This window comes from Geotrypetes seraphini, chromosome 3 (assembly GCF_902459505.1).
Source record: "Geotrypetes seraphini chromosome 3, aGeoSer1.1, whole genome shotgun sequence".
NCBI lineage: Eukaryota > Metazoa > Chordata > Amphibia > Gymnophiona > Dermophiidae > Geotrypetes > Geotrypetes seraphini.
This window is the reverse complement of record NC_047086.1, coordinates 284,804,955-284,831,562: the sequence shown is the minus strand read 5'-3', so window position 1 is coordinate 284,831,562 and position 26,608 is coordinate 284,804,955. Positions and strand designations below refer to the sequence as shown.

General features: G+C 39.7%; 1 protein-coding gene across 4 annotated transcripts in view; it reads right to left on the bottom strand.

Moving 5' to 3' along the window:
• CCDC88A (coiled-coil domain containing 88A) overlaps positions 1–26,608 on the bottom strand; it is a 612,058-nt gene that overhangs the window by 40,871 nt on the left and 544,579 nt on the right. For 3 of the 4 annotated variants that reach the window (XM_033936818.1, XM_033936819.1, XM_033936821.1), the window contains one exon: positions 9,963–12,126. In XM_033936818.1, coding sequence (XP_033792709.1) covers positions 11,158–12,126 — 969 coding nt within the window. In that variant the 3' untranslated portion in view covers positions 9,963–11,157. Of the gene's footprint in view, positions 1–9,962; positions 12,127–26,608 lie in introns of those variants that run through there. The other variant, XM_033936822.1, reaches the window with a different exon arrangement.

The following is a 26,608-nucleotide window of genomic DNA, read 5'->3' as shown; positions in this document are numbered from 1 at the left end:
AGTCAAAAGTCAGGCAGCAATATTTTGGATCAACTGCAGCCAATGCACATTGGCCTGACTTGAACCAAGAAAAAGGGTGTTCCAATAGTCTGACCTACAAGTTATATCAACTGTAAGATTTTCTAAATCCAAAATCGGTTTTAAATGACACAACATTTGCAATTGTTATGTTTTGTATATCTAATACTAGGTTTGCCATGCTATGTATACCATGCTATATTTTGTCATACAATGCTTGTCATACTATGTCTCACCATATCGTGTTATGTTGTGTTTTGCCATCCCTGTCAGACAATGTCCTGCCTTGCCATGTTTGCCAACACCTTGTATAAAAACATTTTAATATGTAAACTTTTAACCCGTTCTGAGCTCCCCTAGGAGGAAGGGATATAAAACAAAATAAATAAATCTGGATAAAATACCCCAAAATAATAAAAATGATATCAGAGCAGATCAGAAAACCACCTTCCAACTTGCATATAGAAGGAGCTGAGGATTTGCTGAAGCACAGCAAAGAGCAGGAGGTGGAGCCAAAGAAAATTTAACTCCTCCTACACAAACTTGCGGGTGGGGATGCATAACCCACTAGTTACCCTTTGCACCAGAAATACAGATTAGGATTAGGGTAAGAGTTTGGTGTGCATGTTGTAGATGAGGTAGTTAAAAGTTGGCCAAACAATGCTTTTCCAAAGGCAAGTGTTACATATAACACTGGAATTTATTTTGATTAAAAAATTAGAAGGCCCTCTTTATTGAAAATTTATAATGTAACGGCAAAAAGATGAGGACATTACCATGAACATTTAGAGCTAGATTCCTTCCTACAGGCTCAGGTGGGGTTGTGCTTATGCCTGGACAGGTTATTAACTTTTCTGTACTCTAGGTTCTTTGAATGTATGGGTGCATAAATGTGTGAGTACTATATAAGCTAGTCAAGAAAGGGTTTTAGCCATATTTTTCACCTTTTAAGTTAGAGTATACAGGCCCGGAATCTCTAAACAGTTTTTTAAGCGCTGGTAGGCTCCCTAATTCAATGAAAAACGCCGTTTAAATTACATTTTTCACTGATTTTTAAAGCGCACCTCTATAGGTGCTTTACGGCACCTAACACCACTATAGGCATGGCTAACACTGGAAGTGGCGTTAGGTGCTGTAAAGTATCTACAGAGGCGTGATTCATATCAAAGGTAAGTGTCTACATTTCTTTGCCAGACACAATTATAATTCTCTAACTGGCGCTTTTATGTGATTGACACATGATCGGCAGCCACCGACAATGGTGCGAGTTACAGAATCCAGGACACAGTGTTTATAAGCCAAGGTTTTACATGAAAGAAATCATGTAATTTTGCAAACACTGTATATTAATACTGTATGCATATTTTCAGTTCTTAATACCTTTAGAAAGGCATTTTAGTAGCATTTACAAGAGTAAATAGTTATTTCAGAAAGTAGCTTATTTACAAGTGTAGATGCCACAAGATTTGAAAAGGGTGTGTCATAGGCATGGTCTAAGCAAACCAAATAAAATATATACAATTAGAATACATGTACAAACAACAACATTTCTCGTCAGTTTCTGTACCTTCTCTGAAGCGAGCACAGCTATCATAGAAACACAGAAATATGATGGCAGATAAAGGCCAAATGGCCCATCCAGTCTGCCCATCCACAGTAACCATTATCTCTTCCTCTCTCTAAGAGATCCCATGTGCCTATCCCATACTTTCTTGAATTCAGACACAGTCTCAGTCTTCACCACCTCTTCCGGGAGACACTTCCATGCATCTACCACCCTTTCTGTAAAAAAAGTATTTCCTTAGATTACTCCTGAGCCTATCACCTCTTAACGTCATCCTATAACCTCTCATTCCAGAGCTTCCTTTCAAATGAAAGAGATTCTACTCATACACATTTGCACCACATAGGTATTTAAATTTCTCTATCATATCTCCCCTCTCCAACCTTTCCTCAAAAAAGTCCATATTTTGGCTAGAGTTTAACATGAGAGATTGAGAGCATTAATACCTTTGAAGAGGGGAAAAAACCTTTATGGCTTCTCTCCTTAATTGGCCCCGCTTATATCATTCTGAAATGGGGTCCTATATGCATAGTTGATGGCACTTATATGAAGAAGTTGTGAAATTGCCACTTATGTGCCAGTATTGATACATGGATACTTCTAAGTGATGCTGTGATTTTTTGTTTAAATATAGTCTGACTGCTGCTTTTAATATGCATATTTTAATTTAAAAAAAAAATTACCAGAACTATTTTTTTAAGTTAATATAAAGTACCCTACCAGGTTTTAGAACTTTTCCCTCTTTGTGTCTCAAATATATTGCTAAACACGTTTAAAGCTAGTAGGCTTTCACAATTAACCCCCCCCCTCCCCGATTCATAGCTAAAAACATTATAGTTTGTGGGTATGTACAGAATCTAACAATTTGGGCGAACTTGTATCTAGAGAAGTAGGCAGGCAAAGGTATATTCAAACACGTGTGATTTTTTTAAAGATATGTAAGAAGAATAAAATATTAAATAAAATAATCTGTTCATACTGTTATGTTTTTACTTATTCAAAAACTAATAAAATTTAAGAAAAAATAAAATAAAATAATAGAAATTGCTTTTAAGAAACAGTTCATTTTCATTCTGAATAATTTAATTAGTAAAGTCAATCAATTAAAAAGAAACACTTTAAACCACCATTAGCATACTTATTTTAATCATTATCTCAAGGCTCTAAGCAACAGATGTCCATGATCATGTAAGTATAGCAGATTTCACAGGCACAAAGTACCGAAAAGGAACTGTGTGCGGAAACAAGTCTTATTAATATTTAGGGGAGTAATTCTGAATAGCACATTGTATATGATGCATGTAGTTACTTTTAAAGCCTGTATATACTACAGCCAATTTTGAATGGGAAACCACCACCAGCTTCTTCTCTTCAAAATGATCAGCCACAGAGTAGACAATCTAAAGCACACCTGTAATCTGCACCTGCAATTTGTGCAGGAGCTTGGATTGGGCAAAATGTCACAGGTCTATTTGAAAATCATATTTGTGTACTGTTTTATAACTTCACCATGACCATGTTTATACTTGCTATTAAATCTGTGCATGCTACTAGCCAGTGAGAGGGTGGAAATTTTCAGATAAGTATATTTACCTGGATAAATGACTTTGAAAACAGACTTAAGTGTTAATTTTAATTCATTTAAAGGTGGTCCCCATGTAATATGTCAACTACAGTCAGCTACCCACTAACTTATCTGCACTACAGATGCACTGTAAAAGAAAAGAAGTAGATTCTAGAACTTTGCAGCGCACGAAGATGGCTGGGTAGAGGATTAGCTCTGTTGTGACAGGCAAATTTTATTAAGATTTTGGCAGTTAAAATTAAAGAAAAGTGAAGGAAAAGAGAGAATTGAAGTAAGAAATGGCTTCGGGTAAAACTAGTAAAAATAATCCGGTGAATTCAGGAGCAGGAAATAAAAAAAGAACAAAAATTGATTCGGTATCCTCGACAGCAGTCCCGTTGCCTCAGGAAGAAATTGATAACAGTGATTTGATGAATGAACTTCAGAAAATTAAAGAAATAGTAAGTGATAACGCTAAAAATATAAAAGATGTGAAGAAGGAAATAGAGAGTCTGACAAATAGAATGCAGACAGTTGACTTCAAAATTGAGCAGTTAGAAAAGCATGCTGAGAAATCTGAGGCAGAGATGCTGGTGTGTAAAAAAGATCACAGAGAAATAGAGGCGTTGAAAAAGGATTTTGAAGACTTATCAAATCGTGAAAGAAGGAATAATTTGCGTCTGATTGGGATACCTGAGGGGATTGAGCAGAATGATCCTATTCAATTTGTGACTAATTTTATCCCAAAGATCTTGCCATTTAAAAGTTCTTTTCCTTTGGAGATAGAAAGAGCACATCGGATACCGATGAAAAGATCAAATAGTCAGAAGGGTCCCCGTCCAATAATCTTTAAGCTGCTAAGACATCAGCAGGTGGTAGAGATTATAAAGCTGGCTAAACAAATAAGGATCTTAAATGCCAGGATTCTAAGATCTTTATAGTACCTGACTTTGCAAAAGCTACTGCCTACAGAAGAAAACAGCTTTTGGATTTAAGACCTAAACTGAGAGCAATGGGAGCAAGATATGGATTGATATACCCTGCTATTATGAGGGTAACTTATGAGAATAAAACTTATAATTTTGAAGAAGCAGGCAAATTACAGGAATTTCTAGATCAATATAATTTGCCTATGGTTTCATGAAAGTATTTAGAAAATGTAATAAATAATATACTTAGATTATTTTTGGTTTATATTTTTGAGTGAAAATTGAAAGATATTTTATAAAGAAGGTAAAAGTGGAAAAAAAAAAATAGAAAAGGAGAAAAATATTTTCTAGAAAATTGTTGAGGTTAGATTAAAGGGGGATCAACATTTCAAACAAGATTTAAAGAATAGAAATGAAAATTTTAAAGAGACAATAAGAAAAGAAGATTTTGACAAGGTAAGAAGAGGGATGGAGCATATAGGAAGAGAAAAAAATATGAGGAACAATTATAAGATTTGGATGGTTTCTTAATGTGAGTTTATAATTTGCATTTGAGCGTGACTGAGATAATAATATGAGGACACATAAATGCTGCATTGGAGAAATGTGGGAACTTAGAATATAATAAGATGAAAAATACAAAAGACTATTGATGTAAAGAGAAGAAGATGTGAAGATAGACTGATGGAAATGAATTGAGCATTATTTAGATTTACAATTTGCATCTGAAATTGACTGAGATATAAGGATGATGTTGCAAAAATACTTTATTGGAGAAAGATGAAATAGCAATCTGCAAGAAGATGGAATAAGAGACTGAAACAGCAGGATGAAGATGTACAAGTGTTACAGTTGTGCAGAATGGAGAATAGACTGTAATAGATTGAAGATGCAATGAAAATTAATGAGAGTTTTAAAAAATATGAGGTCTGCTTGGTTGAAATGTTTGATCCTTCTTTTGATGTAAGGATAAAAAAAAAAAAATGAATATTATAGGATGGAGTGATGTATGTTCCATTGAAGTTGTGAGAAACTTAGGTTATACAAAAAAATAAAATAAAATAAAATAATAATATTAATCTTGGGGGGATATATATTGTAAGAAATGGTTTCCGAAATATTGGGTATATACTTTTATAAATATATTAGAGGTATAGGATGGAAGAATGTTTGGAAATTTGAATGAGAGGGGAAGTATATAATAAAGAATTATAGTAAATATGGGTATTTAGGGTATTGAAGAATGGATTGACTGCAGGAGAATTTAGTGTTGGTTGTTTGAAAGATTAGAGAAAGAAAAATGAGTATGTTATTGCCTGTGGGGAGTTTATTTTTGCTCAGTAATATGTGCGTTTCGAAGTTTGCATTTGTGTTAGGGGAGGGGAGGGTGGGGGATGGGAATAGGGGGGATGGGGAAAGAGGGGAGGGGGGAGACTCACATATTGGTTTAAGGAAAAAGAAAAAATGTATATTTTATGTTTGAGTGGATTATATATGTATTTTATATTTTGTTTGTAAAATGGGTTTTAAAATTTTTTCTTTGAATGTAAATGGCCTTAATCACCCTATAAAAAGGAAAAAGGTATTGGAATATATTAAACAACAAAATATAGATATATGTTTCTTGCAAGAGACACATTTGTCTGGAACAGAGTCTATGAAGCTGACAGATAAGTGGATAAAACAATGTTTATTTGCACCAGCGGTAAAAAAGAAGGCAGGAGTTGCAATATTGATTAATAAAAAATGTCCAGCAACATTTAATATGGTTAAGGCAGATCCTCAAGGAAGGTGGTTACTTGTTGACATGAGCATGGGCAGTAATACAATGGCGTTACTAAATATATATGCACCTAATTCGAATCAAAGTGAATTCTTTAAATCTCTACAACAATTAGTTTTACCACTGGCTACTACTAATTTAGTGGTGGCTGGGGATTTCAATGCTGTTATAGATCCAATAATGGATAAAAAGCCTAGTAGAATAATGAAATCAATGGGATTAGATAATTTGGTACAAGTATGTAATTTAAAAGATATATGGCGTATTCTTCATTTTAATGATCGGGAATTTACATTTTGTTCACATGTTCATCAATCGTTCTCAAGAATTGATTATATTTTTGTTTCAGATCAGATGGTACAGCAAGTTATAAAAGCTGACATAGAACCAATAGTAATATCTGATCATGGTGGTATATGGATAGAAGTTAATTTAGTAGATCCAGATAATTCCAAACCTGTATGGAGGTTTGATAATACATTGCTTGCTGATTCTAAATTTTGCACAGAATTTCAAAATAAAATAAATGAATATTTTAGACTTAATGATTTAGAGGAAATTTCGATTGGAATTTTATGGGATGCTTTCAAAGCAACTATGAGAGGACAAATTATATCATATTCTGCATATAAAAAGAAACTGTTAAGAAAACAATATGTGAATTTGGAAAAAGAAATTAAGAATTTGGAATTAAAATTGGTTAATAAATGGGAACAGGAGACATTTCAAATATTGTTAAAAAAAAATGTGAATATAATGAAATTTCCTCTGGGTTAGTAAGGAAAGATATTTTTGCTCAGCAGGTGGTGTATTATGGTAGTGCAAATAAGGCTGGAAGATTATTGGCAAATTATTTAAAAGCAAAGAAAAGGAAGGAGAAAAAAAGCATAATTAAAGATGAGTTAGGAAATTCTCATTCTCAAATTGGAAATATATTAAAACAATTTTTAAAATATTATAAATCATTGTATTCTTCGGAGTCTTATTTAAATAAAGAGAAAGATGGGATGGATTTTTTGAGTTTAGTTGAAGGTCCTAAGGTTCCTGATCATATAAAAAGAAGTTTAGATAAACCTATATCATTAAAAGAGTTACAAATGGCATTGAAATCCCTTAGAGTTGGGACCGCTCCAGGTGGAGATGGATTTACAGTAGAGTTTTATAAAGAATTTCAAATTTCCCTATTACCGTATTTATTAAAATTATATCAGGATCAACTGAATAAAGGTTGTATATCAGGCACTATGGCAGAATCTTTAACTATTGTTTTGCCAAAGCCAAATAAAGATCCAACATTGGTTTCAAACTACAGGCCTATATCTTTAATAAATGTAGATGGTAAATTATTAGCTAAGATTTTAGCATTAAGATTGGCTAAATCTCTTCCGCATATAATAGGAATGAATCAAACTGGATTTGTTGCTCAAAGACACTCTTCTAATAATACTAGACTGGCATTTCAGATGTATTATTTAACAAAACAAATTAATGATCCGGCTTTTTCGGTTTCACTAGATGCTGAGAAGGCTTTTGATCGTGTAGAATGGAGTTTCATGTATCAAGCTATGGAATGGTTTGGTATTGGATCCGGATTTATAAAAATGATACAAGCATTGTACAGCTCCCCAACTGCTCGCTTATATATAAATAATAATTTTTCGGATGCTTTTAAATTGCAGAGGGGAGTTAGACAAGGTTGTCCATTATCTCCTTTGCTCTTTGATATAGTTCTTGAACCCTTATTATTAGCTATTCGACAGGCAAAGGACATACAGGGTATTCCATGTGCTGGAGTGGAATATAAAGTATCTGCTTATGCAGATGACATCTTGCTTCATTTGAGGAATCCGGAAACAACAATCCCATGTCTACTGAAGGTCATAGATACATTTGGAAAATTCTCAGGATACAAAATAAATTGGACTAAATCAGAGATTTTACCTTTAAATGTGCATTGTACAAAAGGTATACTTGATACTTTCCCTTTTATATGGAAAGAGGATGGAATAAAATACTTAGGTATTTGGCTGAATAAAACACTTGAAGAGACAATAAGAATAAATGAAAAAATTTTATTATAAAAAGTTACAGAATTGTGTGAGCAATGGAATCCTTTACATTTGTCCTGGTGGGGAAGAGTACAATGGAATCCTTTACATTTGTCCTGGTGGGGAAGAGTACAAACTGTTAAAATGATGATTTTGCCTGTGGTTTGCTATCAATTGGGAATGATACCAGTGTTTTTTCAGGGGTCTTTCTATAAAAAATTAAATAGTATTCTGATTAAATTTATTTGGCTGGGTAAAATTGCAAGAGTGGCTTTAGTGTCTTTGCAAAGACCAATTAAGGAGGGTGGGGTAAATTTTCCCAATTTTTATAGGTATCATCAGGCCTATATCATGCGCAAAGGTATGTATTGGGTCCTCCCAGAGCTTTTGGAACAATTACCAGAGTGGTTAAGGGTGGAGAGATCACTTATCTTTCCACTTAGGCTTGATCTTTTGCTTGGTATAAAGGTGCCTAGAATACGTAAAGACAATAGAGTATTAATGGATACTTGGAAAACATTAAGGTTTGTAGACAAATTAACTACTGATTCTATTTTAAAATCGAAACAACAGACTATTTGGGTAAACTCCAAGATACAAATAGGCGGGTTTAAGGTTGTCTGGAAAGATTGGATTAAAGCAGGTATAAGATCATTAATGGAAGTAATTGATAATGATAAGATGCTTGAATTTTCACAATTGCAACATAAATATGGTCTGAATAAAAAACAAAGTTATAAGTGGTTGCAATTGAAGCAGGCTATTCAGGTGGGGTTCCCTGAATGGAAATCTTTAAATGATCATTACAGCTTAGAATTCTTATGTTTCCAGGCAGATTTTCTGGGTCACCAGGCCGCAAAGTGGTATAAAATGATATCTAATTATTTGAATAAGAAGCCTAAAAATGGATTAAGAGATATTTGGAGCATTGAGATTAAGCATCAGATTAATGCATCTCAATGGCCACGTATTTGGTCTTGGAGAATTAAAGGTACGATGTCAGCATCTATTAGGCAAACATGGTTCTTTTTGTTGCATAGAGCATTCTGGACCCCTACTAGATTACAAAAATTAGATTGCTCTAAGTCTAATAGATGCTGGCATTGTAAAATTGAAATTGGAACTCTAGACCATCTTTTATTTTATTGTCCATGTATTCAGGCATTTTGGATATCAATATGGGATCAATATGGGATCAAGTTAATATGTTGATGAAGAGTCATGTGGCTTTATCCTATGACACAGTGATTTTTGGAATGTGTATGAGGGCCAAATGCCAAATATCTGCAGCAAACAATAAATTATTGTTGATTCTTACGGGAGTGGGAATTCAACAGATAACAACTAATTGGAAAGACTGTTCTAGATTGAATTGTAATTTTTGGTGGAATTCAGTTTGTCATATGTATAAGATGGAAAGATTTTTTGCGATACAGAGGGGGTATTTTAAAAGATTTCAAGAGGTGTGGAGGCCATTAATTGAATATTATAACGAGTAAAGTTTATTCTTTTTCCTTAGGGGATAATATATAGAAATGGGATGGGATGGGAGGGATAGGGAGGGAAAAAATATTGGAAAGATGTTGTTATGAAAAATAAGGAGATATATGTAATAGGATGAGATATTTATTGTTGTGCATTACTGGGTATAATAAAATGTTTAAAGTGTTTGAGGAAGAAGGATGGGGGGAGGGACAGATTTCATGTCAGATTAATTGTATTATCAAAAAAGGGATGTATAATTATATATAAATTTGGAAGGAATATTTTATTGATATGGAAAAGGGTGGGAGGTGGGGGGGGGAATAAAAACATGTATAATAATATTGTTTAAGAATGCCAAGTATGTTATGTAAATTAATTGTAATAATACTGTACACTTGTTGAAAGAAATAAAAAGGAATAAAGATTAAAAAAAAAAAAAAAAAAGAAAAGAAGTACTATCACTTACAGAAAACATAATAAAAACCCTCTCAAATTACAACCTTTTTCTAAATGCTTTTACACTAAGTTGCAAAGTTTAATTACAAGAAGATTCACAGAAAAAAATGTGCTGGAAAAAACTGCAAGCAAAAGCAATTTCGGATGCAGAGTTACAAAGCTTTTTGGCATATTTTGGCAATACCGCATGCTACTGTTTTGACATGCATTCCATAATAAAAACAAAATTTATACCACATCAACAAACATATACATAACCTTGGTTTGTGTAGTTAAGGCTCTTGAAAACATGCAGGAATTATACAGTGAAATTAATATTTCATGCAAGCTTTGGTATGGCTATACATCTGCAATACATCATTAAAACTGTACAGCTACATAAATCTAAAAAGCAGAGATGGTCTTGCAGAAAAACATTACATGCTTTATAGCAATGTGTTACCCAGTTCATTTAAAAGAAGTAAGAACATTCAGATCTTCTAATAATAAGGGCAATTTTATAACAGGCATATAAATACATATATTGCTCTTACTTTATAAAGTCCCATATATGCCTTTGTAAAATAGCTCACTGAAAATTAGGCACACATTTATACTTGCTCTGAGACAAGTATAAATGGTCCTCCTAAGTTTGTGCAGATACATATGTGCATATTTTATAACATACATGCATATTATGCACCTATGACCTTGGGATCACCTATACGCCATATTTTTATGTACTTCTATTTCTAGGCAATTTTCTAAATGTCTACTTCTGCAGGTAATACACTATTTTACTCACAGAACAACTTGATAAAATGACCCCAAACCCCTTTATTCTAAATCTTGCGTGCCCAATTTTATGCTTAGTCTGCAGTTACACACTTAAATTAGTTGACAAATTAGCTGCTAATTGGCATTGATGACCCAATACCATTGATAATTGTAGTTAACTAGCACTGATACTAACTTGCAGTCACGTGCATAACTGTACTTAGTCAGTATTCTATAACCTTAGCATGTAAATTCTTCAGTGGTAGGGACATAGGTGGATTAATGTGTGTCCAGCACTTAGCACTACAGCTATAGCTTTCTGACATTACACATGCAACTGTAACATATAGGCATGGACATTTATACCAGCAATTGACATGGTATATGTGGCCACACCTAAATGTTGGCACATAAAAACCAACTTATGCTAGTATTCTATAACGACAATTACCTGTGGCCGATACAGAATTCACACAGTACATAGCATTCCAAGTCCTTAACTATAGGCAACCTGTACTGACTTATCCCTCTAACGTGTTTTAACATTATTCTTATCAAATACAACCATACTCATACCAAACACTTTGGTTATCCTCTGACACCTCTAATAGGGATTCAGATGGAGCAGTGGAAAATTCATTGTTAGTTAAAGTTTGCTTTACACTGATGTTATTAGACATCTGGGAATCAGAAAATATTTCATGATCTTTCCTAACATCTTTAAATGGGGCAAAATATCCTTTATCATATACTTTTGATGTAGACCTCTGTGGCAACCCACTTATATTACTTACTAGTTCAGCGTTCATGGATAAAAAGGGTTGGGACACAAAGGGTACAGGGTATGACACTATCTTGTTACTGGAGGATATTCCAACTAAATCATTGTATACTGAAGGCCATGGGGAAGCAGTACCAGAAAAGTGTGGCCTTTCAGTCTTTGGATTGTTAAACTGTACACATTTATACTCAAGATCATCAGTATGACCTGCATCTTTTTTAAAAGGGGAATCTGTGCTATGAGTTGTACATGCAAAGAAAAGAGATGACTGTTGGTCTACACAGTACTCACTAGATGTTGATGGAATGCTGGTATCAGGCGTAGTGGGTGATGAATCAATTGATACAGGCTGTCTACTGTCCTTGGACAAAAAGTCATGAATGCTTGTTCTCCGAGTACATCCTTCTGCTGTCGAGATTACACTGCTTGCACGAGGCAAGGTTGCATAAGGGTTATGATCTTTTGATTGTCGTTGAGGTTGAACGGCATCTATTTTTTCTTCTTCCAAATTAACCTTTCCTGGAGTGCTCGACGTACACTTCAAGGGGGTGTCTGGAATACAGTTTCCTTCAGTTTTAAGAAGGCTACACTTTATTAATTGTTCAGGCTTTGTTGATTTTTTGTCATAAAATGTTTTTCCAGTTGAAGATTTTTTTGGCAGGTCTCGTCCCATCAGTTCAGCAGAATGTGACAAACTTTTTATTACTTCATCTAAAAGATTTTCTTGGCTTGCTGACTGAATCTGTAACAATAAATGAACATACTTTAAGCAGCCTATCACAATGTACTGTAAAGTACAACTATACCTTCTACATCTGAGCAGCACTCTGTACATCTGGCAGGCACTATTCAAGATGGATGAACTATTTATTCACAGAAAAACTTATGGATGATACCAATGGAATGAAATGTCAATCCTCATTTTATGGACATTCTAGATCAGTGGTGCACATACTTGTTAAATCAGCGTGATAGATTAACAGACTCTCAGAAAGCCACAATAAAGTGCCATTTTTTCCCCCTTTCAAAATGACAGTGTACTACATAAGAACATAAGAATAGCCTTACTTGGTCAAACAATGGTCCATCAAACCCAGTAGCCCGTCTCACGGTGGCCAATCCAGGTCACTAATACCTGGCCAAAACCCAAGAAGTAGCAACATTCCATGCTATTGATCCAGGGCAAGCAGTGGCTTCCCCCATGTCTTTCTCAATAACAGACTATGGACTTTTCCTCCAGGAAATTGTCCAATGATAACCAAACATTCTCTATGAATTTTCAAACATATAGGAAATTAAGAGCTAAATATATTAATGTGTGCTACCATGATATGGTATACTAATACGCAAATGTGCATTATTGGATCCTCTGCCTCCAACATTGCCCATCTGCTGCTGCCCAGATGAGTGATGCATTGTTAGTCTGACATCTCAGCTGAAACCTGTCCACCTTCGGAGGCCCTGCTGGTAAAGCACAGTTACTTACCGTAACAGGTGTTATCCAGGGACAGCAGGCAGATATTGTCTACATGTGAGTGATGTCATCCACGGAGCCTCGTCGCGGACAGCTTTTCAAGCAAACTTGATTGAAGATCTTAAAGTTTGCTAGTAATGCACCGCGCATGCGTGTGCCTTCCCGCTCAGCTAGAGGGCGCGTCTCCTCAACGTGGTCCTCAGTTCAGATAGCTAGCAAAGAAGCCAACCCGGGGAGGTGGGAGGGTTGCGAGAATATCTGCCTGCTGTCCCTGGATAACACCTGTTACGGTAAGTAACTGTGCTTTATCCCAGGAAAAGCAGGCAACATATTCTCTACATGTGGGTGACCTCCAAGCTAACCAGGATGGGACGGTGGGAGATTTGGCAATTTAGGAGAACAGATTACGTAAAACCGGCTGGCCAAACTGGCCGTCGCGCCTGGAGAAAGTATCCAGACAGTAGTGAGAGATGAATGTATGAACCGAGGACCAAGTGGCGGCCTTACAGATCTCCTCAATAGGCATGGACCTGAGGAAAGCGACAGACGCTGCCATCACTCGGACTTTACGCCCCGTGACCCGACCCTGCAGCGAGAGACCAGCCTGAGCATAGAAGGAAATACAAGCAGCCAACCAGTTGGACAAGGTACGCTTGGAAACTGGACGCTCCAACCGATTAGGATCAAAAGATATGAAGAGTTGAGGAGCCGTGCGATGAGACTGGGTGCGTTGGAGGTAAAAAGCCAACGCCCTCTTACAGTCAAGAGTGTGAAGCGCCACCTCACCAAGATGAGAATGGGGCTTAGGAAAGAACACCAGAAGAACAATGGACTGGTTGAGGTGGAAATCCGAAACCACCTTTGGTAAGAACTTAGGATGAGTACAAAGGACCACCTTATCATGATGAAAACAGTAAAAGGCGGGTCCGCAACCAGAGCATGCAGCTCACTGACTCTGCGAGCAGACGTGAGGGCAATCAGAAACACCACCTTTCAAGTGAGATACTTCAGATGAGTCTTATCAATGGGTTCAAACGGAGGTTTCATCAATTGAGCCAGAACCACATTAAGATCCCAAACCACTGGGGGGGGGGGGGCCTTGAGTGGAGGATGGACATTGAAGAGGCCCTTTATAAAACGGGAAACTACCGGATGGACCGAGAGCGGTTTCCCATGCAAGGTCCTTGGTATCACTATCGATTCCTCTCTCTCCCTCAATGACCACCTCAATTCCTTGGCAAAATCATGCTTTTTCAGCCTTCACATGCTGAGGAAAGCTAGATCCTACTTCAGCCAACAACACTTTGCCATCCTTGTCCAATCCATCATCCTCTCCAAACTAGATTACTGCAACGCCATCTACTTAAATCTATCAAAAAAAAGTATTCTAAGACTCCAGCTAATCCAGAATACTGCAGCCAAACTGATCTTCTCAAAACACAAATCTGAACATGCCTCCCCACTCCTTGCCAAACTTCACTGACTCCCAATAATCTCCAGAATCCATTTCAAATGTTCCTGCCTGGCTTTCAAGATCATTCACGGAATCCTCCCTCCTCTTATCCCACTGTCTTTCAACTCCTCCAGTCCCGACTCCTCTAGAACTGCCCAAAGGCATAATAAACTAGCCTTCCCCTCTCCACGCGGCATCCACTATGCAGGCAAACTGGGAAAATCCCTTCTCTTCAAAATCACAGGTCTTTGGAACGACCTCACCACCCTATTGCGGAACCTGAGCTCCCTTCAGTTATTCCGCAAACAACTGAAAACCTGGCTTTTCAGCAAATTGTAACTCTATCCTTCCCCCCTTTCTCTCCCCCCTTCTACACATAAGTTAATGTAATCCTTTTTCTTCTTCTCTACCCACTATTTTAAGTTCTTGTAAACCGTGTCGAGCTCCATACTCATGGAGATGATGCGGTATATAAACTTAAGGTTTAGATTAGATTAGATTAGAAGAAGTATAGGTTCCCTGGTGCTGAGTTGAAGTAGAAGGGAGAACCAATGTTGTCTGGGCCACCGAGGAGCTATGAGTATCATGGTGGCTGAATCCTGCTTAAGTTTGAAAAGAGTTTTCAGGATGAGAGGAGTGGAAGGGAACGCATAGAGGAACAATTGCGTCCAATCCAGAAAAAACACATCTGCTTCCAAGTGGTGAGAAGAGTAAAGCTTGGAGCAGAAGCGGGGCAGTTTGTGGTTGTGGGGAGCTGTAAATAAGTCCACCTGAGGAGTGCCCCATTGTGCAAAGTTGGACTGAAGAGTGTCCATTCGTGAGGCTGGAGAATTCTGCTGAGGTTGTCTGCCAAGGAATTCTGTTCGCCCTGTATGTAGATTGCTCGCAGAAAAAGATTGCGGGTGGTCGCCCAAAGCCAAATTTTTTGATCCTCTTGACAAAGGGGAAGAGAGCCCGAGCTTCCTTGCTTGTTGATGTAGTACATCACTACTTGATTGTCCGTGCGAAGGAGGAGAACTTGGTCAGTCAGGTGATGTTGGAAAGCTTTTAGCGCGTAATACATCACTTTGAGCTCCAGCAAACTGAAATTTGCATTCTTTGGAAGTCCAATAACCCTGAGTTTGAAGGCCGTTCATGTGCGCTCCCCAGGCGTAGGTAGAAACATCCACTGTGAGTACCTTGTGATGTGGAGGAAGATGGAAACGAAGACCTCTGGATAGATTGGAAGAGGTCAACCACCACTGGAGCGACTGCAGAAGAGATGAGGTTACAGAGATATGCTGTGAGAGCGGATCTGTCGCCTGACACCACTGAGAAGCTAGGGCCCACTGAGGAATGCGAAGATGCAATCTGGCTAGTGGGGTGACATGAACTGTGGAGGCCATGTGGCCCAGAAGAACCATCATGCGTCTCGCAGAGATTGCTTGTAGCTGAAACATCTGTTGACAGAGATGAAGCAAGGCAGCTAGGTGATCTGGAGGAAGAAACGCCCTCATGAAAGTAGTATACAGAATAGCTCCGATGAACTGAAGATGTTGAGTAGGTTGGAGGTTGGACTTTGGGAAATTGATTTCGAAGCCCAAGGTTTGAAGGACAGAAATGGTGTGAGTCATCGCCAGGGTCACCTCCTGAGACAATGAAGCCTTGATCAACTAGTCATTCAGATAAGGAAATACCTGAAGACCCTGGGATCGGAGGGTTACTGCTACTACAATCAAGCACTTGGTGAAGACTCTGGGAGAAGATGCCAGGCTGAACAGAAGGACTTTGTACTGGTAGTGACAATGACTGATTTGAAAGCGAAGATGTCTCCTTGAAGCCGGATGAATTGGTATAGACGTGTAGGCTTCCTTGAGGTCTAGAGAGCATAGCCATTTGTTCTGAGCCAAAATAAAGGAGGGCGAGAGAGAGCATTCAAAACTTCTCCTTGCCATGATATCTGTTGAGAGCTCGGAGATCCAGGATGGGTCGCAGACCTCCTGTCTTTTTGGGGACCAAGAAATATCAGGAGTTAAAGCCTTGGTCGTGTTGAGACGGAGGATCTTCCTCGATGGCAATGAGGAGGAGGAGAGATTGAACCTCCTGGAGAAGTAGAGAGGACTGCGTCAGATTTAAAGCAGACTCTTTTGGAGGATGGTTCAAAGGGTGTGAAAATGAAGAATGTACCCTTGACGAATGATGTTGAAGACCCAAACATCCGATGTAATGAGCTCCCAGCAACTGATGTAAATCTGAAGACATCCCCCTATGGGTTGAGGCAGAGGAATGCTGGCTATGCTCTGAAGGAGCACGTCAAAAAGGCTGTGCAGGTTCCTGAGGAGCAGCCGGTTGTTTAGGTTGTTGACGTGGCTGTTGTCTTTATCGACGAGGCTGGATAGGTGTCCGAGGAGTAGGTTTTGCAGTATATCTGCGTTGGTAAGAGGAAGCAGGCTTAAAAGGCCGAGCAGGTGAAGGCTTCTTTTGGGGCTTAACCAACACATCCCATCTGGTCTCATGAGCGGACAGCTTTTGGGTGGCAGTGGCAGTGTTAGTGGAGGCTCCAAAGAGCTCATCACCAAGGCATGGAGCATTAGCTAGACGGTCATGGTGGTTAACGTCAAAGTCTGAAACACGTAACCAGGCCAGATGTCTCATCGCCAGCGACATAGCTTCTGCTCGAAATGAGATTTCGAAAGTATCATAAACAGATCTCACCATGTACTTTCAAAATTGCAGAGAGGTAGAGACCAGAGATTGAAATTTTTTGGCTTTACTTGATGGCAGATATTGCTGAAGTGATAAAATTTATTTAAGAAGATATTTCATGTAACAAGAAAAGAAAAAGGTATAATTGGATGCTCTGTTTGCCAACATTGAGTTTTGGTACAGACGTCTACCAAATTTGTCCATTGTCCTACCCTCTCTACCAGGAGGAACAGATGAGTACACATTTGCTCCAGAGAATTTCTTCAAAGTGGATTCAACCACAAGAGACTCAAGGAGCAATTGAGGCTTATCAAAGCCGGGTAAGGGAATCACCTTATACAGAGATTCCAAATGTTTAGGAGCCGCTGGCACAGAGAGAGGAGTCTCCAGGTTTTTATAGAAAGTTTTCTTCAGAATGGCATGGAGTGGAAGCTTTAACAGTTCCTTAAGAGGGAGATCATAATCAAGTGTGTCCAAGTACTGCTTGCTGTATTTGGAATCAGCCTCCAACGAAACCTCCAGATCATGTGCCATCTGTTGCAAAAATCTGGAAAAAGAAAGTTTCTCTGAAGGAGAAGAAGCTCTGGTAGGTGAACGTCTAGGTGACCCAGAAGCAGAAGAGCCCACATTGGTAGTAGATGGCATTTCAGCCTCAGTATCTCCCAATAAATCTGAATCTCTGAAATAATGGGATTGGTGTTGACGGCTCGGTGTCAAGGTCTCCAAATGTTTAGATTTATTGGAGACTTTGCCTGACTGTGCCAGAGTAGCCTCTCAAGATGTGGCCGAGGAGGATCGGTGCCGAAGTGGAATGCTTTTAAAAAAAAAAAAAATCTTTATTCATTTTCAAATCAAACAACAAGTGCACAAAAATATATCATACAAGTAATTCCAATATAGCACCATAATATCTAACACATAAGATCTAATAGTGTAAAAAAAAAAAAAACCTTCATCACATTTTCAACTAAAATAGAGTGTACTATATTATATAACATATGATAACATATCTTATTAACTTACACTCCATATCCACCCTCCCCCTTGAGTGTGCTAAATAGATCTAAAAAAGAAAAGAAAAGGAAAAGAAAAGAATTGATGTCTATTCATCACAATACTTTACCAATGGCCCCCATATCTTTACAAAGTTATTATATGTCCCATTTTGTATCGTTATTGCTCTTTCCATCTTAAAAATATGGCATAACGAATTCCACCAGAATGTGTAATTAAGATTCTTGTAATTTTTCCAATTGTTGGTAATATGTTGAATGGCAACCCCTGTCATGACTAATAAAAGTTTATTATTATATGACGATATTTGACTCTTCTTCCTCATAGCCATTCCAAACAAAACAGTATCATAGGAAAGTGCAACATGGTTTTCCAATAAAGAGTTTACTTGAGGCCAGATTGAATTCCAAAATAACTTAATATAGGGACAATAATAAAGTAGATGATCTAATGTCCCTGGTTCCAGATTAGAGTGCCAGCATTTATTGGAATTAGAGCTATCTAATTTTTGTAAACGAACAGGGGTCCAAAACGCTCTATGCAACAAAAAGAACCAAGTTTGCCTCATAGATGCTGACACTGTAGATTGTCACAAACCCGAGCCCAATGCCGGCCTTGTGCCAGTTAAACCCCGGAGAAAACATCCCCTGAAACTAGTCCGGGCTAATCACTGTGTCCCTGATAGGCAGGAACAGAACCAGGAAGCACAGGCTGTGTTCAGACCTGCTTTAGAACACAGCCTGGTGAAAACTGGCAGGGCCCCTTTAAATCCTCCATTTTGTAAGAGGCTGGCTAAACAGGGTAGAAGGCAGCCTCAGCTGAAAGAAATCCAGCCCCTGAGTAGGACTGGGCGTGGTACAGCAGCTTTGCAGCATTTGGAGAGCTGGCTGTCCAGGAGAAGGGAAGACACAGGAGAAGCAGGTGGAAGGAGCCTCCAATTCCTCCAGAGCCAAAGGATATTGAAATGCTGGACACAGAGCCAGTAGGAACAACCCTGGTAAACCCGGAGTATGAAGCAATGGATTGCAGTGCTTTACCAGAGGTGGGATTGATTGAGGAAATGGATGTTAATTAGTTTTGATTTGCTTTCTGAGTTGATTTTTGAATGTTTCCATTTCTGCTGGGCAAAAGGATTTTCCTTCAGCATGCTAGCTAAAGGGATGTATGCTAGCAAAGTGTTTGCTTTGATGGGAAGTTTTTTTTTTCTTTTTGCCAAGATGGCTGCTGTGAAAAGAACTTCAGCAATTTCTTTTCATAAGGTGTGAATATCCTGAAAGCTGGGGCAAGATTTGTCCAGCACCTTAGTGAAGGGTTGGCGGGTTATTTTGCTCTTGGTAACAAGGAGCCGATTTGGCAACTCCGCCAGCCTTCTGCCACTGCTTTTGAAAGGGCAGTGCTGCACATTGCAGTGTAATATTGTTTGTTTGTCAATTTACAAAGAAGACTCTTTGAGAGTCAAGGACTGCCAGAGACTCTGCTATACCTGGGACAATGGTAAAAGAACTTTGGGAAAGTTAAATATGGTATTACGACCAGAACAAAAGAAGTCATCCTGCCGTTGTATCGGGCAATGGTGCGCCCGCACCTGGAGTACTGTGTTCAGTATTGGTCGCCGTACCTTAAGAAGGATGTGGCAATACTTGAGAGGGTCCAGAGGAGAGCGACACGAATGATTAAGGGCATGGAAAACCTTTCATACACTGAAAGATTGGAGAAGCTGGGGCTCTTCTCCCTGGAAAAGCGGAGACTCAGAGGAGACATGATAGAGACCTACAAGATCATGAAGGGCATAGAGAAAGTAGAGAGAGATAGATTCTTCAAATTTTCAAAACATATTAGAACAAGAGGGCATTCGGAAAAATTGGAAGGGGATAGATTCAAAACAAATGCTAGGAAGTTTTTCTTTACTCAGCGGGTGGTGGACACCTGGAATGCGCTTCCAGAGGATGTAATAGGGCAGAGTACGGTACTGGGGTTTAAGAAAGGATTGGACAATTTCCTGTTGGAAAAGGGGATAGAGGGGTATAGATAGAGGATTACTACGCAGGTCCTGGACCTGTTTGGGCCGCCGCGTGAGCGGACTGCTGGGCAGGATGGACCCCGGGTCTGACCCAGCGGAGGCATTGCTTATGTGCTTATGTTCTTATGTTTATGTTCTTATCCAGACCAGGCTGGTAATTGCAATATTATTTTGTTTTCATTATTATGACCAAGACCTTTTGAGTCCATTTTCATTTCATGCATTTTTGCTTGGACCTGTTCAGATGAACAATAAATTTGATTTCTTTATTTCATTACTTACCTGTGTGAGGCCATTCTGTTTTATTCATATAGGATAATTTATTCACAACAGGGTCTTCCTCCCTCTTGAGGAAGCACCCTGGGAGAATATTTTAAGCATGGGCCGGTTACTGCAAGCCTCGAGGGCCGGCCACGCTACAAGATCTCATCCTCCAAGACCAAATTCGTGGCCATTGAGATGCAGAAATCTGATGCTTAATCTCAATGCTCCAAATGTCTCTAAGACCACATTTTGGGATTTTATTCAAGTATCCAGATAATAATGTATACCACAATGCGGCTTTATGTCCTAGGAAGTTTGCGTGGAAGCATAGGAACTCCAGACTATATTAATTGTTAAGAGTCTTCCATTCAGGGAACCCCACCTGAATAGCCTACTTCAACTGCAACCACTTAAAACTTTGTGATTTATTAAGACCAAATCTATGTTGCAGTTGTGAAAATTCAAGCAGTTTACCATCTGAAATAACATCATTCAGAGTTCGAATGCCTGCTATTATCCAGTACTTCCAGAGGACTTGGTATCCGCTGATTTTAATCTTGGAGTTTATCCATAAGGATTGATTAAAATAATCTTAAAAACCCAACCTCCTGTTAGTTTCTTAGTTCTACTAATGACAAATGTGTCTCTTGGATGAAATATATATCCGCATTTTGTTTTTGTAAAAAATTTAATATTTTCTTCTTCTTAACTGGATGATTTAGGCCATTGACATTTAAAGAAAAAACCTTAAAATCCATTTAAAATATCACTTAAAAACCCATCTATAAATTTGATACGTATGAAATGATCAGACACCATCACACCTAATAAGTATATCCCCATATCTACTACAAAAAATTCATTACCCCATATTCCATCAAACCCCTTACCCCTAACTCTATCCCCTTCCCAATCCCACCCCCCCAAATAATTAATAATAGTGTAAACTTGATGACACGCATATTAGATCAGACAGTAATAAACCCCATAAAGACCATCTTAAAAACAACATTTTAGATAAAGTCAAATACTAAAAATAAACTCAATTCATCTAAAAAATATTTATCAATTAATTACCTCTATGAAATAAACATTAAAATAAAAAAAATTCAAATTACACTAAACTAAATTATACTTTTTGGTGGAATTCAGTATGCCATATTTATAAAACGGAAAGGGTGCTTGCTATGCAACAAGGAAATTATCATAAGTTTAAAAAGATTTGGGGACCATTGATTATTTATTCTAATGATTAGACATCTTAAACACCTTAGTATTGGATAAGATATAGGGGGGAGTGGGATTATGAATGATAATAATTGTTAATTGTTAATTATTAATATATGGATGGGTGGGGTGGGATTCTTTTATATTTATATATTTGGAGGAATATAAATAAGATTGTCAAGTGATTACCGTATTTTCACGCATATAACGTGCGCGTTATACATGATTTTTACAAACCGTGCATAACCATGCGCGTTATACGTGTGAGCGCGTTGTACACATGTTTTTTTTTTTCATTCGAATCCGGCATTCCCCCTGCGAACCGGCATCCTCCCCCCCCCCCCCTGCTCGCATCACCCGCCCCTCCCCCGCGATCCTACATCCCCCCCAAGGACCTCAAAGACAACTCTTACCCGATTGGGCACCGGCACCAGCACCAGCACCAATGCACAGGATGTGCCAATGCCAGAAGATCCTCTCTCGTTGGGCTGGCCTGGGCGGTACGGTGCGAGAGAGATCCTCCTTCTTCCTGCACCGGGCTGGACTAGGCTTTGAGCATGCGCAAATGCTCAAAGCCTTCTGGTCTCGCTCTCTCCAAGATAATCTCGGAGAGAGCGAGACCAGAAGGCTTTGAGCATTTGTGCAAATGCTTAAAGCCTTCTGGTCTTGCTCTCTCCGAGATTATCTTGGAGAGAGCGAGACCAGAAGGCTTTGAGAATGCGCAAATGCTCAAAGCCTAGTCCAGCCCGGCGCAGGAAGGAGGATCTCTCTCGCACCGCACCGCCCAGCCCAGCCCAGCCCAACCCAACGAGGGAGGATCTTCGGGCACTGGCACATCCTGTGCATTGGTGCTGGTGCCCAATCGGGTAAGAGTTGTCTTTGCAGTGCTGGGGGGGATGTAGGATTGCAGGGAAGGGGGGGGAGGATGCCGGTTCGCAGGGGGAATGCTGGATTCGAATGAAAAAAAAATGCTCTCTCGGGTAAGCGAGCAGGGGGAAGGATGCCGGTTTGGAGTAGGCGGGAGGAGGTTTTAGCATGCGCGGTATACGCGTGTGCGCGCTATATTAAATTTTTTTTACATAAATTTGTGTTCCCCGCGCGCTATACCCGTGTGCGCGTTTTACACGGGTGCGTGGTATATGGGTGAAAATACGGTAGTTAAAAATCTTTCTGATTGATTATTATACACTTGTTGTAATATTTGAGAATGAATAAAGATTTACAAACATAAGGATTGATTAGTTGATTTATTAATTGGAATAGGTGTTAAGTTACTAGTATATCTCAACGTTTTCCAAGTATCCATTAAAATTTTGTTCTCCCTATATCTCCTAGGCATGTTAATACTTGGTACATGAGCTAAATTCAAAGGAAACAAGAGGCGCCATTCTAAATACAACCAATCTGGTGCATTATCTATGAGTTCTGGGAGGATCCAATACATACCCTGACGTAAAATATTTGGAAAATTTACCCCGCTCTCCTCAATTCCTAAGTGGAATGCTTAAGTTCTGGGTTGAGAATGTCCACAATGGTGGAATAGCATTAAGAGGAGTGGTCGGTGCCATGAGCAACTCAGACCGGACCGGCTCCTGGAGGGTCGGTGCCATGCTTGCTAAAAAATGAGCTGACGCCAAGAGGGTAAAATGCTCTCTTAACTCCTCCCGAAGCAGATTGTCAATTTTCTGCTTAAGGGAAAGTGCCGGTACTGTTTGCTTCTTTTTGGCCGGTACGGATGGCTGGTCGACACGGTCCAGGGAAGATGAGGCAGAAGAGGAGGCACTCACCGATATCGGAGCCGTGCGTTTGAGGGACTTACGCGAAGTTAGCAGGACTTGACTCACTGCAGCTTCAACCTGTGTCCCAGAAGGGGTAGTGGAAGGCTTCTTAGCTGGCTTAACCAGAGTGAGTTGTGACATCGGAGTCAAAGTTGGTGGATCCACCCTCGGTGTCGTCTTGGTCGGTGCGGTCTTGGTGGGTGTGGACAGTGTCGGAGATGAACTGGACTCTGTGTCCATTGCGGCGCTGAACAGTTGTTTTTGTTGAAGCAACCGATTTTTGAGAGTGAGCTTCTGAAAGGACGAGCAGCGGGAGCAGGAGCCGGCATGGTGCCCAGAAATGGCCCGAGCACAGCAGCTACACTTTTTGAAACCAGTGGCAGACGGGAAGACAGCTGTTGACAAATTCTATGGCGAAAAGAGTCCATCAGGCCCTGCTGGGCCAAAGCCCGTGATGGCAAAGTAAAAAGAAAAAAAGATATATATATATTTTTTTTACTTAATACATAAAATAAAATAAAAAAACCGAAAGAACTGTGACAAAAAAGTCACAACCCGCGAGAGTGGAAAAGCAAGCGAGAGAAAAAAATTCAACAGGTGTTGAAAAACGCTTTTTTCTAGCTCTGCGGAAACTAGAAAACTGAGGGACTGCGTGCCTATGTTGGGCGGGAAGGCACTCATGCATGTGGGCTAATTGTGAACTTTTTAAACTTCAAGTTGCGATTCACTTTTCAAGTGTCCATACCAGGGCTCCGTCGGTGACATCATCCATTAGTGAGAATATGCTGCTTGCTTGTACTGGGATAAGACCTTAAAGAGCCAGGTTTCTACTTCTCAGTAAAAGTCCTAACAGGCTTTTTATCATATTTAAACTGGTATGGCACCTTTTTTACAGTAATATCAGGCTCATGCTTTCCTGGTTCTGCCTCACTGTCTGAGGGATAGTCAGCCATTTCTATATCATTACCCCTAACCTGGTCAGCTCTTCTGACCAGGGGCCGTGTTCTGCTTTTATTAATCCCAGGGACAAAGCCGGCAATGGGTTTGTCACAATATATTGAATCTTTCAGTTACTGTACCTTGATATTTGTTAACACATGTATGCGTTTCTCTATGTTGGCTCAATAAAATATATTACAAAAAACCCGTTAAATAGCACTGGTCCCAGTACAGATCCATGCAGCACTCCACTATTCACACTGCTCCATTGGGACAAATGGCCATTTAACCCTTCCCTAATTTTTTTGATCCAAAAACATTTTTTAATCCAAAAAAGAACATTGCCTCCTATCCCATGACTCTGTAACTTTCTCAGTAATCTCTCATGAGGAACTTTGTCAAAAGCTTTCTGAAAATCTAGATATACTGCATTTACCAGCTCACCTTTATTCACACGTTTAAAGAAATGAAGCAAATTGATAGGGCAAGACCTCCCTTGGCTGAACCCATGCTAATTCTATCCCATTAAACCATGTTCCATAATTTTGTTTTTTTATGTTTTTCATTATTTTTGTCTGTAAATTCCTGGATCCGTGGTGACCACATTCAGGAGGCAATGTGCAGCGGAATGCCCTGGCAGAGCGACTGAGGGCAAAGCCACCAGGTCATGCTTGCTCTAGCTTCAAAGTCCATGGCAGTTTCATCTCCAGGGCATCTCAGTGGGGTGCCCAGTGAGAGAGCAATGTCTACTGAAGAGGACGCACGTACGCTCTCGTCCAAGGGATCACATCCAGTGTGGCCATCATGGAGCCCAGAACCTGCAGGTAGTCCCACACCGAAGGCACTGACTTTTTCAATAGCTCTAAAATCTGCGCACACAGCTTCTGTCTGTGAGCCTCGGGCAGATAAACACGTCCCACTGCCATATCGAACAGAACTCCCAGGTATTCCAGACACTGTGTGGGCGCAAGATGACTCTTCTTGAAGATGACAATCTAGCCCAGGTCTGCCAGCACCCTGAGTACCATTTCTACTGTGGTGTGCCCCTTTTCCAACAGGGGTGCTCTAATCAACCAGTCATCCAGATCCAGGGAACTTGTAACCCCATCTTCCTCAGATGAGCCACCATGACTGCCATCACCATGGTGAGTGTCCAGCGTGCTGTTGCCAGATCAAATGGCAGCCAAAAACTGATAATGCTGACCCAGCACATGAAACCTCAGGAACTTGCAGTGACCTGGAAAAATGGGAATGTGTAAATATACCTCTGTAAAATCAAGGGAGGCCAGAAACTCCCTAGGAGTCACTGCTGCAATGACAGACCTCATGGTCTCCATCCAGAACCGAAGTATCTTGAGAGCTGCATTCACATGTTGCAGATCCAGAATAGGTCACCAATCTTCAGATCCTTTTTTTTGGTATGATAAAGTAAACAGAGTATCTGCCTGAGCCAAAAGGTCACTTGTCACCGGCTCTATTATTAGAATATCCAGCAAGCACTGAACTATAGCCTGGGCTTTGTGTGTTTTGTCCGGCCTCCCAGCAGGAGAAGACACAAACCAGTCTGTCAGCGGTTGGACAAATTCTAGCTTGTAGCAGGATCGAATAATTTCCAAGACTCACTGGTCTGACGTAATGTGAATCCAGGCTAGCAGACACTCTGAGAGCTGACTCCCTATCTGCAGAGGAGCCATTGGCTCCCTGGCATCATTGTGTCTTTCGGGCAGGTCGTGCAGCATGGGTGGAGGCAGGCCAAGAGCGCCTGTAGCCCGCAAACCAATCCCTGAAACCTCGAAAGGATCTCCACAACAAGGAAGGAGAATTTGCCTATAGACATGAAAATTCTGTCAGGAGTCCCAAAAAGGGGGACACGCAGAACCCCTAGGTCTCGCTCCACTGCCCGGCAGGGTCTTTGGACGCTGATCCATTACCGAATTCATGAGGTCATCCAGCCCCTTTGCCAAACAGGAACTGCCCCTTGAAAGGTAGCCGGGTCAGAGTTGCCTTGGAGGTGGTATCACCAGCCAACTGCCGAACCCAAAGCATTCGGCAGGCTGAAATAGAATATGCTGAGACTTTAGCCAGTACTTTCAAAAGGTCATACAAACCATCTACCATGTAGTCCATTCCAGCCATCAGAAGCTGAGGAGGAGGTTCTACCGCATGAGTCTCTAGCGTATGTAGCCGAGCTAGTCAGGCGCGAGCCACAAAAAACATCGCCACAGCAGCTTTAACTCCTAAATTAGCCATCTCAAAATCTTTCCAGAGAAGCACATCCACCTGGCGATCCTGCATATCCTTCAAGACCATTCCACCGGCATTAGGCAGCGAAGTGCGCTGGGGCACCTGAGCGACTAGGGAATCCACCTT